The sequence below is a fragment of the Phytophthora ramorum genome (genome assembly GCF_020800215.1).
Source record: "Phytophthora ramorum isolate Pr-102 chromosome Unknown Phyram_PR-102_s0013, whole genome shotgun sequence".
Lineage (NCBI taxonomy): Eukaryota > Oomycota > Peronosporomycetes > Peronosporales > Peronosporaceae > Phytophthora > Phytophthora ramorum.
In genome coordinates, this window is record NW_027150659.1 from 508505 (window position 1) to 523659 (window position 15155).

At 50.1% G+C, this 15155-nt stretch overlaps 2 protein-coding genes across 2 annotated transcripts; one reads left to right on the top strand and one right to left on the bottom strand.

The window, feature by feature from the left end:
* Positions 1–11192: 11192 nt before the first annotated feature.
* On the bottom strand, positions 11193–13622 carry KRP23_11835 (uncharacterized protein; the record flags this gene model as incomplete). Its single annotated transcript, XM_067882414.1, has 1 exon — positions 11193–13622. One exon carries the CDS (start codon positions 13620–13622, stop codon positions 11193–11195), a length of 2430 nt encoding a protein of 809 aa, XP_067740006.1.
* A 128-nt stretch (positions 13623–13750) lies between these two features.
* KRP23_11836 (uncharacterized protein) lies at positions 13751–15151 on the top strand (the record flags this gene model as incomplete). Its single annotated transcript, XM_067882415.1, has 1 exon — positions 13751–15151. The coding sequence occupies one exon, from the start codon at positions 13751–13753 to the stop codon at positions 15149–15151; it is 1401 nt and encodes a 466-aa protein (XP_067740007.1).
* Between the last annotated feature and the right edge of the window lie 4 nt (positions 15152–15155).

Below are 15155 nucleotides of genomic sequence, written 5' to 3' on the forward strand. Positions count from 1 at the left end.
ATAGATTCAGCACCAGCTATACAAGTTAGGTGGCCCTCTGTCCTTTGAAAACATCTAATCTGGAGCGCGCCTCTGAATCGGTGGAGACTGCAAGGAATATCCTTGGGCAATTAAATTGACCCATCATAGCAGCTTAGCTCGTCTGATGCACATGCTCTTCAAACACAGGATGAGCCGCGTTGATGCTCAAGCGACTCCTCGCGGGCCCTTCTCAATCAAAAAGCGACAAGGCAATACAAGTTGTTAGAATGAAAGTGCATTTCAATGCTAGAATAACACAGTTATCCGACACCTGGATGTTCATGGACGCGTTTCGAAGAGCCGAACAAGATGGAGACCGAGATCTAATCTGGTGGTCCTGCTCGTCGTTTCCGCGGCGATGCAGGGCTCAGCGCTTGTTACACCAAGTAGCGGACCGCCTCGGTGAAGCGGGACCCAAATTACCGCCGAACGTTTCTTCGAAGTCTTCCATCAATTGGCTGTGGAGTGCCGTGTCTTCAATTTCTGTCAGTTGTGGTGCACGCAGATGAATTGCATCCTGCAGCTACAATGACAATGAAGATTCTGCAGGCATGTCAAATGAGCAACAAGTGATGGTGGAAATAGCACATTGCGTACCGGCTGTCACGAAGACAGGAGTTATACCGCGACTTGAAGTCGGAACATGCGCCTATGACAAAGCCGCGGAGTTGACTATGGTCATCAAGGCCGATGACAACAACACGACTGCTTATACAGACGAAGGATTGTTTGTCGCTGAGTATGGCCTGGCTCCTGCCGAAGGCATTGCTGCAGGCAGGTTCAATCTCTGCACAGCTGACAAGCAAGCAAAAATGAAGCAAATCGCGTTAGTTCATTGTGATGAGACGTTCCATCGGAGAGACGAGAAGCAAGGACGTACCGAGTTGTCACCGGCCATATTAGAGAAGCCTACACGGTGAGCAATCGTCCACGCCGACTCGAGCTAGCTGTAAAGTTTGAACATGGCGTGCACGTTAAATCACTACAACGCTAGCCAGATGCGATGGGGGCAGCTGTGATGTAGCGAATTGACCAGAGTTACCGCCACCTGCCGTTCCTTTTAAGGTCTGACAGCCATAATCCCGCTAGAGAGAAGTGTGCCCCAGGTCTAGAAGGCCCGTGTCAGAGTGACAAGGCACAAGGACTAGGTGATGTAAGGTTCAGCGAGCAGTCGCATCCGGAGCATATGCTGGATACACTTCCTGAAGCCGAGCCGAGCAGTCGCCAAGGATCAGAAGATTTTCAACGGACGAGTTCACACTACCATGAAATTCGGATCCAGTAAGGCACTGGTAAAAAGTTCGCTGTCTATTTAAATTTTATAAAATGCACGCTCTTTTACGCTGGTAAAATGACTGAGGGGTTCGCCACCGCTCGCTCCGTCCGACGAAGTGGGTGACATCCGTCTTCTGTTTGTGATGCCTCGCCGCCCCATAAATAAGAATAAAAAGAGGCTGAATACCTTAGATCGCGGCTTGGAAACCGTGGTGGCAATGACGAAGGCCGCTGGGGTTACACCGCTCAACGTGGTACCGTTGCAAAGAAGTGAGGGTTTTTGCGATATAAATAAGGTGTTGACCTGTCTGTAAATAGTCATAAACATAGTTAGACCACACACATAAAAAGAACCCAAAAGTATATTACAACCAACCAGACGCGTATTATTGTACTCGTCACCAGTCATTGGATTCAAATATAGCCATCCATTTTGATGGGTTGATGACCTAAACCCTATAGTGACAGTTAGGTATAAGGGGTTGTTTTGCATGCAGATTTCAAAAATGAGATCAGAATTGGTCAAGTCGCAGTCCTTTGTACTAAAAAGAACGCCTAAAAAACGTCCCATGTTCGAAATAGTAGCAGGAAAAGAGTTGAGCTTCAGGGCGATTTGTGATTGGACGAGAAGTAAAACATGTGGAATTACATGAAAAGACGACAATCACACGAACGCACAACCACAAGATTGTAACCAGATGGGCAAAAGTGAAAATCCATTATTGATTCATAGAGATGTCTACCAGCTTGTCTTCCGCTGCCATGAGTTGTTGCTCGGCCGATTCAGCAGCGCGCTCGGCGTAGTCGCTTCCATAGATTTGTGCATGCCTGTTCACACTAATGAACTCCTTTCGTTGATTGCGTGGAGACCATCTAGCACTCTTTGGACAGCATCATTGCCGTTTTCTGGTGAATTTCGTGGGATTCTGCCTTTCACGGTCGCCCAGATCGGCTCGATTGGCTGTCGTTCTGGGTGATACGGTGGCGTATAGAGTAGATAGTGATCATGAAGTGCTGCTGTAAGTTGAATCTGATATATGGGCTAGGTATAACCAGCTCCACGAGGGCTGACTTGAGGCTATCCAGGCTGCGATTTATTTTGCGCTACAACGCAGCTGGGTCATCCTTCTGTACGACGTCAAGATCACGGTCATGTACGGACATCCAGATGAGTTGATGTGCATGTGAGTAGTCTCCAGGATTTTAGCGTGAATTATCCATGTTCGTGTGTCGTTTGTTGCGGGGTTTGTATGGATTGCGTCAGACACCGAACGTGTGGAATCGTACGCTACACACGGCGTTGCAGCAGCTTGAGTTCTTGCGTCTCGATTCTGACTATGGTCTATACACACAACAAGTGGGAGATACTGGAGAGATCTCTCACATCTTGACGGTCTAAGTTGATGATGTGTTGTTGCTTCTGTGAAGTATTTGCTGGGGGTTGAGATTCCGATCGATGCGCCATGGTGCACTGTCAGTGACAGCACATTAAGAGCATTTTGAAGCGATTTTCAATATGCCGTCGTGCAACGGCTACGCGACACGAGAATCAACGTCATCACAACAGATGCGTGCTCTTGCTGACTACGCGTACCTCCCGTATCATGACTTAGTGGGACATAGTGTCGGCGTCCAGACCCGACATCGCTCATGCCGTTCGGAGACTCGCCGAGTTTCTGAGCGACTACACCTATGAGCACTACTTCATGGCGAAGCGTGTGTTGCGGTATTGTGGCGGAGAGGGATCACAAAAATCGATGATGCAATCCAAGCTTGCCAGCGGTACGCCCGGACTGCCGACTATCGGAGGGGGTACTCCGTTGACCAGGCGTGATCGCAAAACCTTGTAGTCACCTTGTTTACCCGACGGCGGGGCAGGTTACGCTCTTCCGGTGTTCACTTGAAGGACGTCAATGGGTGACCAAGGTGGAACTGTGGAGCTGGACTGCTCCTTCCGGAGAATGGGTGGGTGACGGCCACGCGGGTATCCTTCACGCGGTCTTCGGTTGTCTGCGATAGGATCTTGAGGCAAGTCGATCACGTGGGGGGTGTCCTTTGCGGCGTGCTGCTAGATCCCTTTCCGTTGCTTGCCGCCTCCTCTGACGGGGTCTTGAGTTGAGATAAGAGTATGCGATCGCCCCCTGGCCAAGCTATCCAGGTCTGCGATCGTATCCTTGGTTGACCTGGTGAGTCTTTCGTCGGGTAGGCCAATGTAGTTCCTTCCCCGGGAAGTATGGACGCCACTTGTTTGCAAATCAGAATCTATTAAGCAAAGGTAAAAGTCCTAAAGATCTCTCTTCAAATCCCCATCCCGCTTGCGTGTCCGCCGATTGCACATCACACCTGAACTTCAATCCGTATATCTTGATCCCGTATCGAAATGGTAGTACCATTATAACCAGTATTCATTCGATCCAGCTGTACCACCGTGGCGGTATCATGCCGATCTGATCAGGTGAGTTCGGATGATCGCGGGTGCCCGGATGATCACAGGTGTTCAACTGATCGAAAGCGTCCAGATGATCGCCTGCACCGAAACCGCGGTACCAGGTGAATAGATTTACTTGTACCACCGTTGCGATGCTAAGTCGGGTACTGGCATCATCCGGACATATTCGACGCTAACCCCAACCCTTCTGGTTCAATCAGACCAGGCGCGATATCTTCCCATCATTGGCAGTTTGACCCAATTCACTTCACCTCAGTATTGCGCACAGACCGTTGACTATGAACCACTCAATGGTGTTGGTGGTGATTCGAGAGTAGCTGTGACTTGCTTTGCGAATGCCGATTATGCAAATGACTCTGAGGATCGCAAGAGTATCAGCGCACACGTGACCATGCTGGATGGCAATGCAGTGTCATATGCGTCACGAAAGCAGGAAATCAATTCTCAGAGCACTACGAAGGCGGAATTTGTTGCTATGAATGAAGACACGAAGGATCTATTGTGGATGTTGGGTCTGTGCCTCGAATTGAATTGGGAAGTCGAAGAAACCTGTTCTGTATGGTGACAACCAAGGCAGCATATTTCTGGCTGCCAAACCAGGCAAACATTTCAAGACAACGCAATAGAGAACAAATGCCATCTCGTGCGCCTCATCGTGGCTGCGAAGCGCCTCACGACACAGTATGCGAGTACAAACGACATGTTCACAGACGTAATGACCAAGCCACTTGGACACATCAAAATCGAGTGCTGTCGCAATATGCTCAAGGTTCTTCCTATTTCGGCAAGAACGCATGATGCTCGCAAGGTGACTGAAAACGACGTGGAAACTACTACAAGTGATAATGGTAGATATTTCAAGATGGTCTTGCTAAGACTTGCCTGGGCAAGCGCTGTCCTGCTGGACGGACGTGTGCTGGCAAATGCTGCCGGCACCATAAAAGTGTTGACGACCAAAGCTGACCGCCAGCGGTGATGCAGCATGGTTGAGTGGGAGTGTGAATCATTAGTGTACGTGTGCATGTACGTTTACAGACAGCTCGCCACAGTTGTGGCCCATACCGTGGCCAACAACATATCATAAGATAGCAAGTCTACAGTAGCCACTCGTTCACTAAATACATACTTGGAGGGCATTGCCGTCGCCGCACGGCACTTCGGCTTTTGATTGACTGTGTCCTCATGCTAGGTTTCCGCCCAGCAATTTCTGTCCAAGTGTTGATGGTCAGTACTCGGTCAAACAGCTATCAAAGTAGACAGAAATGAGCGTCTCTAGTTTATATGTTGATTTGTATCTAAAGCTGTGATTGGTCGCTCGAGCACGAAAACATGGTTTTCCATAACAACAACAAAAAGCAACTCTGGTCAAAACCAACATTACCAACACTTTTTTATTGGTACGTTTTGGCAATCTTTATCGATTGGTGAGTTTTTTTTATCGCTTCCATTTTACACAAGGGTTTTGAATAAAAGGAGTGAACAAGCCTCCCCCCCCCAATGCAACTTCTCGTTGCTTCAGTTCCGTATCCTCTTGGGACAACAGCCGAGAAAAGTCACCTTCACACCTGGTGCTAGTACGGATAAAAAGTATTGAAGTGAAGGCAACAACTGCCTTTTTCATCATTGTTATGCTTTTGTGTAAGCCGTCAGTTCGGAAGTGAGGAGGACATTCAAGGCGGGCACTTTGCCATGCGTCCTCCTCTCCACTAACATCCCTCGGCAGGTTTTTTTGGCTTACTTAGTAAGTACCCTTATTAAGTAAGATGTCTTGTGCTTTTCCATTGGTTATATATTTGGCCAATCACACAGCCTCTTAACACTCCCACTAAAAGTTCAAGCACATCTCCTATCCTTTCAATGATCACATGTGAAATGTCCCCTATTCTGTAATATTTCCAGAATACCATACGACCTTTCGTAATGCGACTTTTCGACCAAATACTGTGGCCCCTACTGTAAGCACATCTTTCCTATCCCATATTTTATCGCATATGCCTTGTCCTATCCTAAATAAGGCTGCGACCCTTCAAAAATAACATGCGACTTTTCGTGTCGCGACTTTTCGTGGATCAGGCGATCCAAAATTTGTGGCCCCAATTTAATTTGCACCACTCAATTTTTGAGACGGAACATTACATTGACCTATTCCCTAAATTTGAAACACCACAAAATTTGGGACCCATCAAATACCCATTTCTTTATGACCTTATGATTTCTGTCTCTATTGCACCGTTCCTTTACGCCCTTTGCCAGCAGCGCTTGGCCACAGCTCATTCACTTTCAGTTTTGCAATCTACTGTTCTGGTTCGACTTAGCGCCTTTGGCCGCTTTCAATCCCTCGTGGGGGCTACGACAAACGCAGTTACAACGCCCAGGCTAGTCCTGCGGTACTACCATCCAGAGTTTGGGGAGCGCTAGAGCATAGATCTCCAAGGCATGGTGGGGGCTTGCCCCTCCCTTCCCAGATGCGGTCAACGGTTGCTCTTGCTGTGTTTGCACCATGTTATCATGGTGTGTCGTAGTCTAGTCTTTAACCATTGAGCTTTAGTGCAACTGTTAGTTAACCAATATGATAACGTTGCGTCTTTTGTTGCCTTTAAACTCAAAAGTCTTGTCCTTGATCTACTTCAACCTCAGCTCTATCTTTCACTTCAACTTGCGCCTTGTTCTTACACCTCTCGGCTTGGCTTTGCACTTCAACTTGCGCCTTGTTCTTACACTTTGAGCCTTGGTTTTGCACTTCAACTTGAAAGATGTCTCTTGTCTCTTGATGCGAGTGGTCCAACACTTAGTGAGGTATAATAAGACTCAAGTTCTTTACGCCCATAAGATTCCTGAGTTTCTCAAATTGAGTTTGAGGCAGTGCCTTTGTGAGGGCATCTGCTATCATATCATTCGTGTTGCAATATGACACTACTATTCTTCCCTCATCATGAACTTCCCTAGCATATAGACCTTTAATATCAATATGTTTAGTTGATGTATGATTAGCTGGATCTTTGATAATACTAATAGCTCCCTTATTATCACACCAACATACTATCGGCTGAGTTTGCTTAAATCCCAGCTCCTCTAATAATATCCATAACCATTCACTCTCTTTAACGCCTTCACTGGCAGCTATTAGCTCTGACTGTGCCGTGTGGAGACTCACTGTACTTTGTCTTGAACTTTTCCAAGTAATACACGCATCCGCCATAATACTCACATACCCAGTAACTGATTTTCTGTTTTCATTAGCATTCGCGAAGCTCGCGTCTGTGTACAGTTCGTATATCACTTCTTTACTCTTTCCGTCAAATACGAGACCATACATCGACGTTCCTTTCAGATACTTTAGTACTCTCTGGGCAGCCTTGTAGTGGCTCTTATTGTAGCATGACAGAAACTTACTTAATTCTCTGACAGCATTTGCTATATCAGGGCGTGTACCTCTTACAAGATACATCAGTGACCCCACTAAACCTCTATAATCGAATGGTTGAGCCGCTATTTGCTCCGGATTTAGTTTCTCCTCTTTCTCAAGGACCACACTTTTTGCTTGAGGAGTTGGCTCTGTGCTACTCTCCCTCATTTCAAACTTTTGTAGTAGATCCATAATATATTTGTGTTGCGACATACTTAGAATCCTATTGGCCCGGTTCCGTTTGATCTCCATCTTCAAAAGGTAGTGGATGTCACCCAGGTCCTTCATAGTAAATCTCGAAGCCAATTTGGCCTTCACCTTTTGCATCAGTTTCATATCACTCGCGGCAATAGTAATATCATCCACGTAAACGCAAATGAGTACTACATGTGTACCTCCCACTTTTGACGGTACAAACAGTACTCCTTTTTGCATCGACAAAAGCCTATGCTTTCCAAAAACTTATTTAGGAGCGCATACCAAATACGCGGGGCTTGCTTTAGTCCATATAGACTCTTTTTTAATTTGCAAACGCGGGACGCGTCTCCATGCCTGAATCCGTGGGGTTGTTGCATATAAATTTCCTCAAATAGTGATCCATTAAGGAACGCAGTAGATACATCCATTTGGTGGACATGAAAATCTTTTATAGTTGCTATTGCCAGTAGTAGTCGCAATGATTCATATCGCGCTACCGGTGAAAATATCTCGTCAAAATCGACACCATGGATTTGAGTATTTCCCCTTACAACTAGTCGTGCTTTAAACCGTTCAACCGTGCCATCTGGGTTGTACTTCACATCAAATACCCAGTGACACCCTAATATTTTTCGTCCTTTCGGTAAATGTACTACTTCCCATGTATCATTTGCCACTAATGCCTGATATTCAGTTTGCAATGCTGTCTCCCACTGTTCGGCATGTGGCCCTCGTCTTGTTTCTTTTATCGACCTTGGAATTGGTATCACTTTTGTACTGATTGTAACAGCGTTGATTGATACAATATAATCCCTGAGGCGGGAGCTAGGTTGCCTTTTGCGACGACTTCGGGGAATAGGGGGAACAGATACACGTTGATTCACAGCTCCCACTGTTTCTGTACCTCCCCCAGCCTCTACTTCCTCATTGTCAGTTCGTTGTCGCTTTTTAGGCACATTTGTGTTTATTTCACTTTCTCTTTTCCCTAATTCACAAATTTCCAGGAAACATTCCTTGTTTGATTCAATTTGTCCTGATGGGAATGACCGGGAGATCAGTCCCTCAGTGTATATCGCTCCAAAAGTTACGTCTCGGGCATTTAGATACCTACTGCCTTTTACGTCTAGTAGTCGATATCCTTTGTAACTTTCGGAAAGACCAAGTAGTTTACACTCTATAGATCTCTCACTAAGCTTCTGATTGGCTCGTTTAGTTTTCGGTACATGAGCGTAGCATGTACTACCCCATATTCTGAGCCGCATTCCTGTTGGTTGGGTGCCAAATAATGCCTCATATGGGCACTTACCTCTGAGCCGGGCCGTGGGTATTCTATTATTCACTATCGTCATATACTTTAGTGCCTCCGGCCACCATTTTGCAGCCATTCCGGATCCTATTAAAGCGCATCGAACTTTGCCCATGATTGTCTGGTGTGCTCGTTCAGCAGAGCCATTTTCTTCTTGAGACTCCACATTGGACTGCTGGTATACAAGACCATTCCTATTGCAGTAATTTTTTTAAAACAGTGTTGACAAATTCAGTACCCCCATCTGTTCTTATTCTTTTAACTGTATATGGGAGTTGTTTCTCCAATTGCTTAATAAGAACTTTTACTATAGTCCCAACCTCTTTGAGTGACTTTATCACAAAGTACCACTTATAAGCCGTAGCGTCATCTACTACTACGAGAGCATACTTGTGTCCAGAAGTAGTATACAGACCTTGAGGTCTTATTTTCCCCACTGAGTCCATGTGCAGAGTATGCAAGGGTGCAGGTGCCTTTTCTCCCACCATGTTCCTATACGACATTCGTCGGGATTTTGCCAGTTCACAGGTACGACAAAAGAAGGGTACATTCTCCATTTCTCGTCGTGACAGCTGCGGTGCATCTTTGATAGCATTTCCGGCCAGGATATTCACCAACCTGCCTTTCCCAACATGACCTAGTCTCAGGTGCCATTCCTTAAGCGTGTTCTGAATGTTCAGTCGGGTATTGGTGCCAACCGATAGTACTTTGGTGTTAACCTTCTGTGGCCAACTAGGGAGATAGTACACTTCATCAATTGCTACTGCAGCAAATATGAATCGTTTTTACTATCAAGGAAATATAAATATTCTCCATTTTTAGCCTGAATATGGTGATACCCTTGTGTAGCTAAATAATAAGCATTGAGCAGATTACTACTGCAGTTCGTATCAAAGGCAACATTCTGTATTGAGATAGTACTGTAGTAACTCCCTGGTTTGAGTACACTAAATCTCACTGTTCCCTGTAATTCGCTTGACGAGGTCCCTCTGTTGCCGTACTCGAATGTGTGCGTTCGTCCTTTGCCAAGATGGTTGAACCACCTACGCTCCGAGCTTATTGCATGACCCGCCCCTGTATCAACCACCCACAGATTGTCAGTCACTTTTAGTTGCTTCAGCCTATAGAGGTATCCTGGATATCTTTTTCGTACCTCAGAGTCGATGTCCATTGAGTTCATGGGCGCCTCATTTTCACTTCCTTCACTCAAAGGGATAGGATCCTTGAACTCAAATTCATCCGCATCTTTGATCGCCTTTTCCAGTTGGCGATCGAACGCCAAATCTTCAGCTGGTGTCCTTTCCTCGCGTTGAGCAACCGCTGTCGACTTGGTAGTCGACTTGGGCCCTTTCTTGACTGTCAGCAGCCGCTTCTTTTTCGCGCCAGGTGCCGTCCGAATGTTAGAGCGGAACAGCGCTCCACCATGTCGGTTTGGATCACGATCCGCAGCCATAGCCGGGCAGTCCTTCTTCCAATGACCGGTTTCGAAGCAGTAGAAGCAATCCTTCGCTTGTTGTCCCAATGCTTCATCTTGACTTCGCTTCTTGCCCGCGAACCGCTTTGCAACGTTGATAGACAACGGACGCCTCTTGTCAGTCAGCATGTTGATCTCCTTCTTCGATCGATCTCCAAAAACGCGGCGGAGGCTCGTCTCCACATTTTCAATCGTGAACCACTCCGCTGTCATGCTGACCGAGCTGCCCCAGAACTCACTTGGAAGGAGTGCCAGCACTTGCATGCACAGCCACGGCTCCGTAATCATGTCCTTTCCGACCAATCCTCTCATCTTGCGGTTGACGTCGTTCCGGAGTTTCTTGAGCTGGCCGAACAGCGCCCCCAGGTTACTCCAGTTTGCCGTAGTCAGGCGCTCCCACTGCCGAAGTAACTCGATTACGCCTCCAGCATCTCCGAGCCCAAACTTTTGCTCCAATTCCTTCCAAATGTCGCACGGCTGCATCCTTGACACTTGATCCTCCAAGCCACTCAGAAAGACGTTAGGCAGTGCCTGGTTGAAGAGATTCTTCAGTTCAGCATGAGCCCTAGTCCAGTGTTGGTAACGCCAGCGCAGATCTTTTGCCTCTTGTTGCGTCACCTCCCCTTCAACAGTGATCACAGGCTTTTCCGGCGTGGATTCCAGGAAGTCCATCATGACAACCGTAGCCCTAGGTTGGTCCTTTTCCAACAACGCGCGCTGATAAGCTTCGTCTAGCGTCTCAATGTGCGTCAGCACTTTGTCCTTCCATACGGTGAAGTCCTCTCCATTGAACTTTTCCAGCCCCAGGATCTGGCCACTCCTCGTGTGTCCTTTTCCCATGGGTTTACGTCTTAGTACGTATCTGAAATGTTATGCTTTTGTGTAAGCCGTCAGTTCGGAAGTGAGGAGGACATTCAAGGCGGGCACTTTGCCACGCGTCCTCCTCTCCACTAACATCCCTCGGCAGGTTTTTTGGCTTACTTAGTAAGTACCCTTATTAAGTAAGATGTCTTGTGCTTTTCCATTGGTTATATATTTGGCCAATCACACAGCCTCTTAACAATCATCGTCGTCGATCTGGTGTGTGCGCTAGCAACAACTCTGCTTCTAGTGTGACGGGGGCGAGATGAAGCTTCCCGCGGGTTGGAGCGTGTTGTTTGTGCGGTCGCATGACCGTCTCCATTGACCCGGTGGAGCGACATCCTGGCGTCGGCGACATCCGCAGCATGAGCGACTTGACCAGATCGGTGGTTGAATCTGTCGGGGGCGTCTCGTTTTCCACTTTAGGACGCTCGTAGTGCCTCGGAATTTTGCTGTCAGAACAGCTCTTGTGTAGCGAAGGCAGCATAGCGCTGACGACGATGGTGGGTGCCTCGTCCTTCGTACCACCGGACGTTGCTTGATTGGGGCTCTTCCGCGCCAGCCGAACGATAGGGTTCCCTCTTGCGAGCGTTCCGGGTACGATCGCTTTCGTCGGCAGGTAGATCATGGCGATAGGAGGACGGAGAGTAGCGCTACCACAGGGTTTCTTCTGGATAGCGAGCGTCGTGGGCCCCAGCAGCGGCTTCTTCGCTGAGGATGACGTCGATGAGACCATTGACATGTCAACTATACAGGAGTGGACTTCCTGCCAACAATTCCGGCAAGTGACGGTGAAGCACGAGGAGCACCATAGCACGGCTGCTCGAACGGAACAGGAGCAGCAAACGAGAACCTCGTCATTTTCCGTCCCAGCACTAATAGTATCCTTCGCATCACTGCCAGTTGCCTGCTCAACGACAAGTTTGGGTCGATCGCCTTCCTCTTGAGGAAAAACTTCATCAGAAGCCATCCCCGCGCTTGTTGGGAACACCAAGTGAGCGTGCTCAAACATGGCGGAAAGCTGGGCTGTCCTAGAAACCGCACTTCGATCTTCATGGCTGGAGGGTAACCTGCCACGAGACATTGCGGTCTTTGGGCTGTTAATACCGCCTTCGCCAACGCTGCCATCACTCGAGCACTTCCACGATTTGTGCAGCTGAACCTTGCGGCGAATGTTTTCGACGTGCGTGACGCGCGCTTCTTCGGAAGGGAGCTGGTGCGCGAGCATCCGCTGACTGACGGACGCTTCTAAAGCTCTTCGCACCTTCTCCGCTGTTACCAAAGCTCTTGTCGGCGGCGGGCCAGCATCTTCAGTGGGCTGCATGGATCGAGGGGTGATTCCCGCCTTCCAACTCAAGAAGACTGGTTGGATTTCATTCAGGTCCTTTAACCGGCTAGGACAGTCTCGTGGTAGCAAGATATCGTTTTTGCGACGCCGAGCTGGAGCTGTCGTCAAGAGACTTTGCACGATGGTGTCGAGCGCTGACACATACTCATCCACAGAGTTGTCCAAGTTGAAATGGCGCAGAGCAGGCTGGATGGCGCCTTGAATCACGAGGTCGCAAAATGACTCAAAGTCGATATCATTCTCGTGCGTGTTCCAGAACGACAGCCGCGTAGCTGACGACGGCGTCAACGATATCCCCACGGTTTTGCATATCTTCACCATAGTCGTGCTGCATTCAACTGCAGATCTCGTCTGGCGGTCAGGAGTGTCAGACGATTGAGACTCTGGAGGCTGGTCGGCCGAGTGGTGGGAAATGAGGGTCCACAGAGCAGCGAACCGCGCGAAGATGGCAGCTCGATTCTTTGGTGTGTCACGGATCTCGGTTCCAAACAGAGCAGTGGGCGTCGTGGGTCGGACGGAAGTATTGGACGAATGTGGCGAAATCAGTCTCTCGAAGGATGCCCGCCCCAGCAGAGGCTTTGAGCTTGTGCCTGGTCTTCCAGACGGTTGGTTTGCTAGAGCCACCAGGTCCAAATTCAGGATCTCAATGGGCTTCTGCCGAAGTACTTGCATCGGCGGCTTCGAAGACTCTTTACTTTCGCCGCTGACGAGGTAACCCTCCCACGGATTCGGTCGTGGAGAGGATGTTGTAGGCGTCGCTCGTCGACTCTTCCTCGACCTCGACCGCTTCCCGTCCAGCGGATCTAGTGTCTGGTTTGATTGGTCTTGGTCGGGGTCATCTCGTAGCAGGCGATCCGTGTCGAAGTCCCCCCATCCATCTAGTCCAGCTGATCGCGGTCTCTCTGCACGCGGCGCCTCGTCGTCTCTCGCTGTCTTCTTGCGTACAGCAGATTTGTTTTTCGTGCGGGGTCGACTACTGCTCGACGGATGATCCAGACCAGCGGACGTATACGGCCGAGGGATGTCCTCGTATCCTCCACCAAGACCGTATACAGCCGAAGTCGCCGCTGCTGAGTGCACTTTGCGCGGCGGCAACTCCATCGACCTTGGGCTTTGGTCTGGTGCGTGAGCGACGGCCTCATGCCAAACTTCAGGCAAGTCGCAGAGCAGCTCCACGTTTCCACGCGCCACACTCGCCTCTGCAGGGTTCGTCTCCACAGAGCTGACGCTTCCGTCTTGATTGTCTTCATCAGGCCCAAGGAGATCGTCCAGAGATGCCTCCATAGTGCAACACTCGAGTTAATAAAACGAAGCTGGCGGACGAGCTAAAACCATCCTCGCCAATTCCTAATTTTAGGGAACTCCTTCAGCACAACTCGCCATTGTCCTATCGAGCGCACTGGCAGAGACCCATGAGTCTTGACGCATTGTCGCCGAGACATCGAGAAAGTCCGTTGACGCGCAGAAGCCGAGATATCCCGCCACCGACTAGCAACTGCCTGGAAGTCCAATGGCGCTTCCTGCAGCACAAGAACCCGAAGCCGCCGCAGTTTGGGTCACCCCAGCGGAAGCCGCTGCTGGTCAATCCAATCACCCCCCGAGCAGTCCGTAGCAACGCTTCGTCCATGAGTCTCCCGGGATCACCGTCTCGACTGTTCCACATGTTTGAAAGGCAGGATGTCGAAGCGGAGGAGGTCCACACGGGCCAAACGGCCCCTCAACAGACGAGTGACCTCCCTGAGAGCCCCCGTGCGAGTCGGACGCTGAACGACCTCATGGGCGAGACCCAGCGCCAAGCCATGCTTGACCGGATTCTGGCCGACATGGAGGACCTCGCAGTTGAGCCGACGTATGCGCGCCTCGGACAGCCAGAGGGCGAGAAAGGTGCAAAAGCTTCTTCGCCGCGATATGCGCAACGCGCGAGGTCGCACAAGCCTTCGATTCTCCAGATAGCCTTGCGAAGCGACCCCAACGCGCCCAAGAATCGATCCCCGGCGAGGCAGCGCAAATTCTCCGCCCTCTGGTCTCTCAGCCAAGCAGGATACTCGGACGATATGGACGACGACGACGACGACGACGGGGTTGACGACAGTGACGGCCAGAGTGACTGGGACGGCCACGGCAAGGACAGGAAGCGGCGGCAGCGACGCAAACTCCAGCACCTCAACCAGGAGGACGAAGGACCGCGCATCTTCTGGCAGAAAACGACCGGCGCAGTGTCCGCCGCGGACGTGCCGCAGCGGCTACTCGCCTTGTCTCCATCTCCTCCTCACCGGCTGCGGTCATCTGGCATCATCGTGCTGGGGCGGCGGTCGCACACATCGCGTCAGCCCCCGTCTCCTTCGGCCAAGCCTGAGGGCCGCCAACACAGCAACCACTCGACTGATCTGCCGACTTGCAACGCGAGGCCTCCCAGCCCCAACTCGCGCCTTCCTGCAGCTCCAGACTCTCCTGCGAAAGCGCATTACGGCGCTTGGTACGTCCCGCAGTCGGAGTGGTGGGCTCTGCGCCAGATGAAGCAGCAAAACGTCGCCGACAAGCTGCCAGCCTCTGCCACTGCGACGTCCAAGGCGATCGAGCCTCACTGCCACGGCGGAGACTCGTCCCCCGCGCGACGCCACCACAAACCGACCCTGCCGACCGCCCAGTCTCGCGCCTCCAAGCCCGCCACGTCCCGATCCCCGTCCGCGAGCCCAGCGCCGCCCTCTGCGCCTGAGCTCCAGGCGGCGGCCATCCCGCAGTCCTACATCGGCCGCGAGTACCGCGCGTACATCGTCAGCACGGGCTCCGCCATGCCGCAGTATCTGCAGTAGCCTG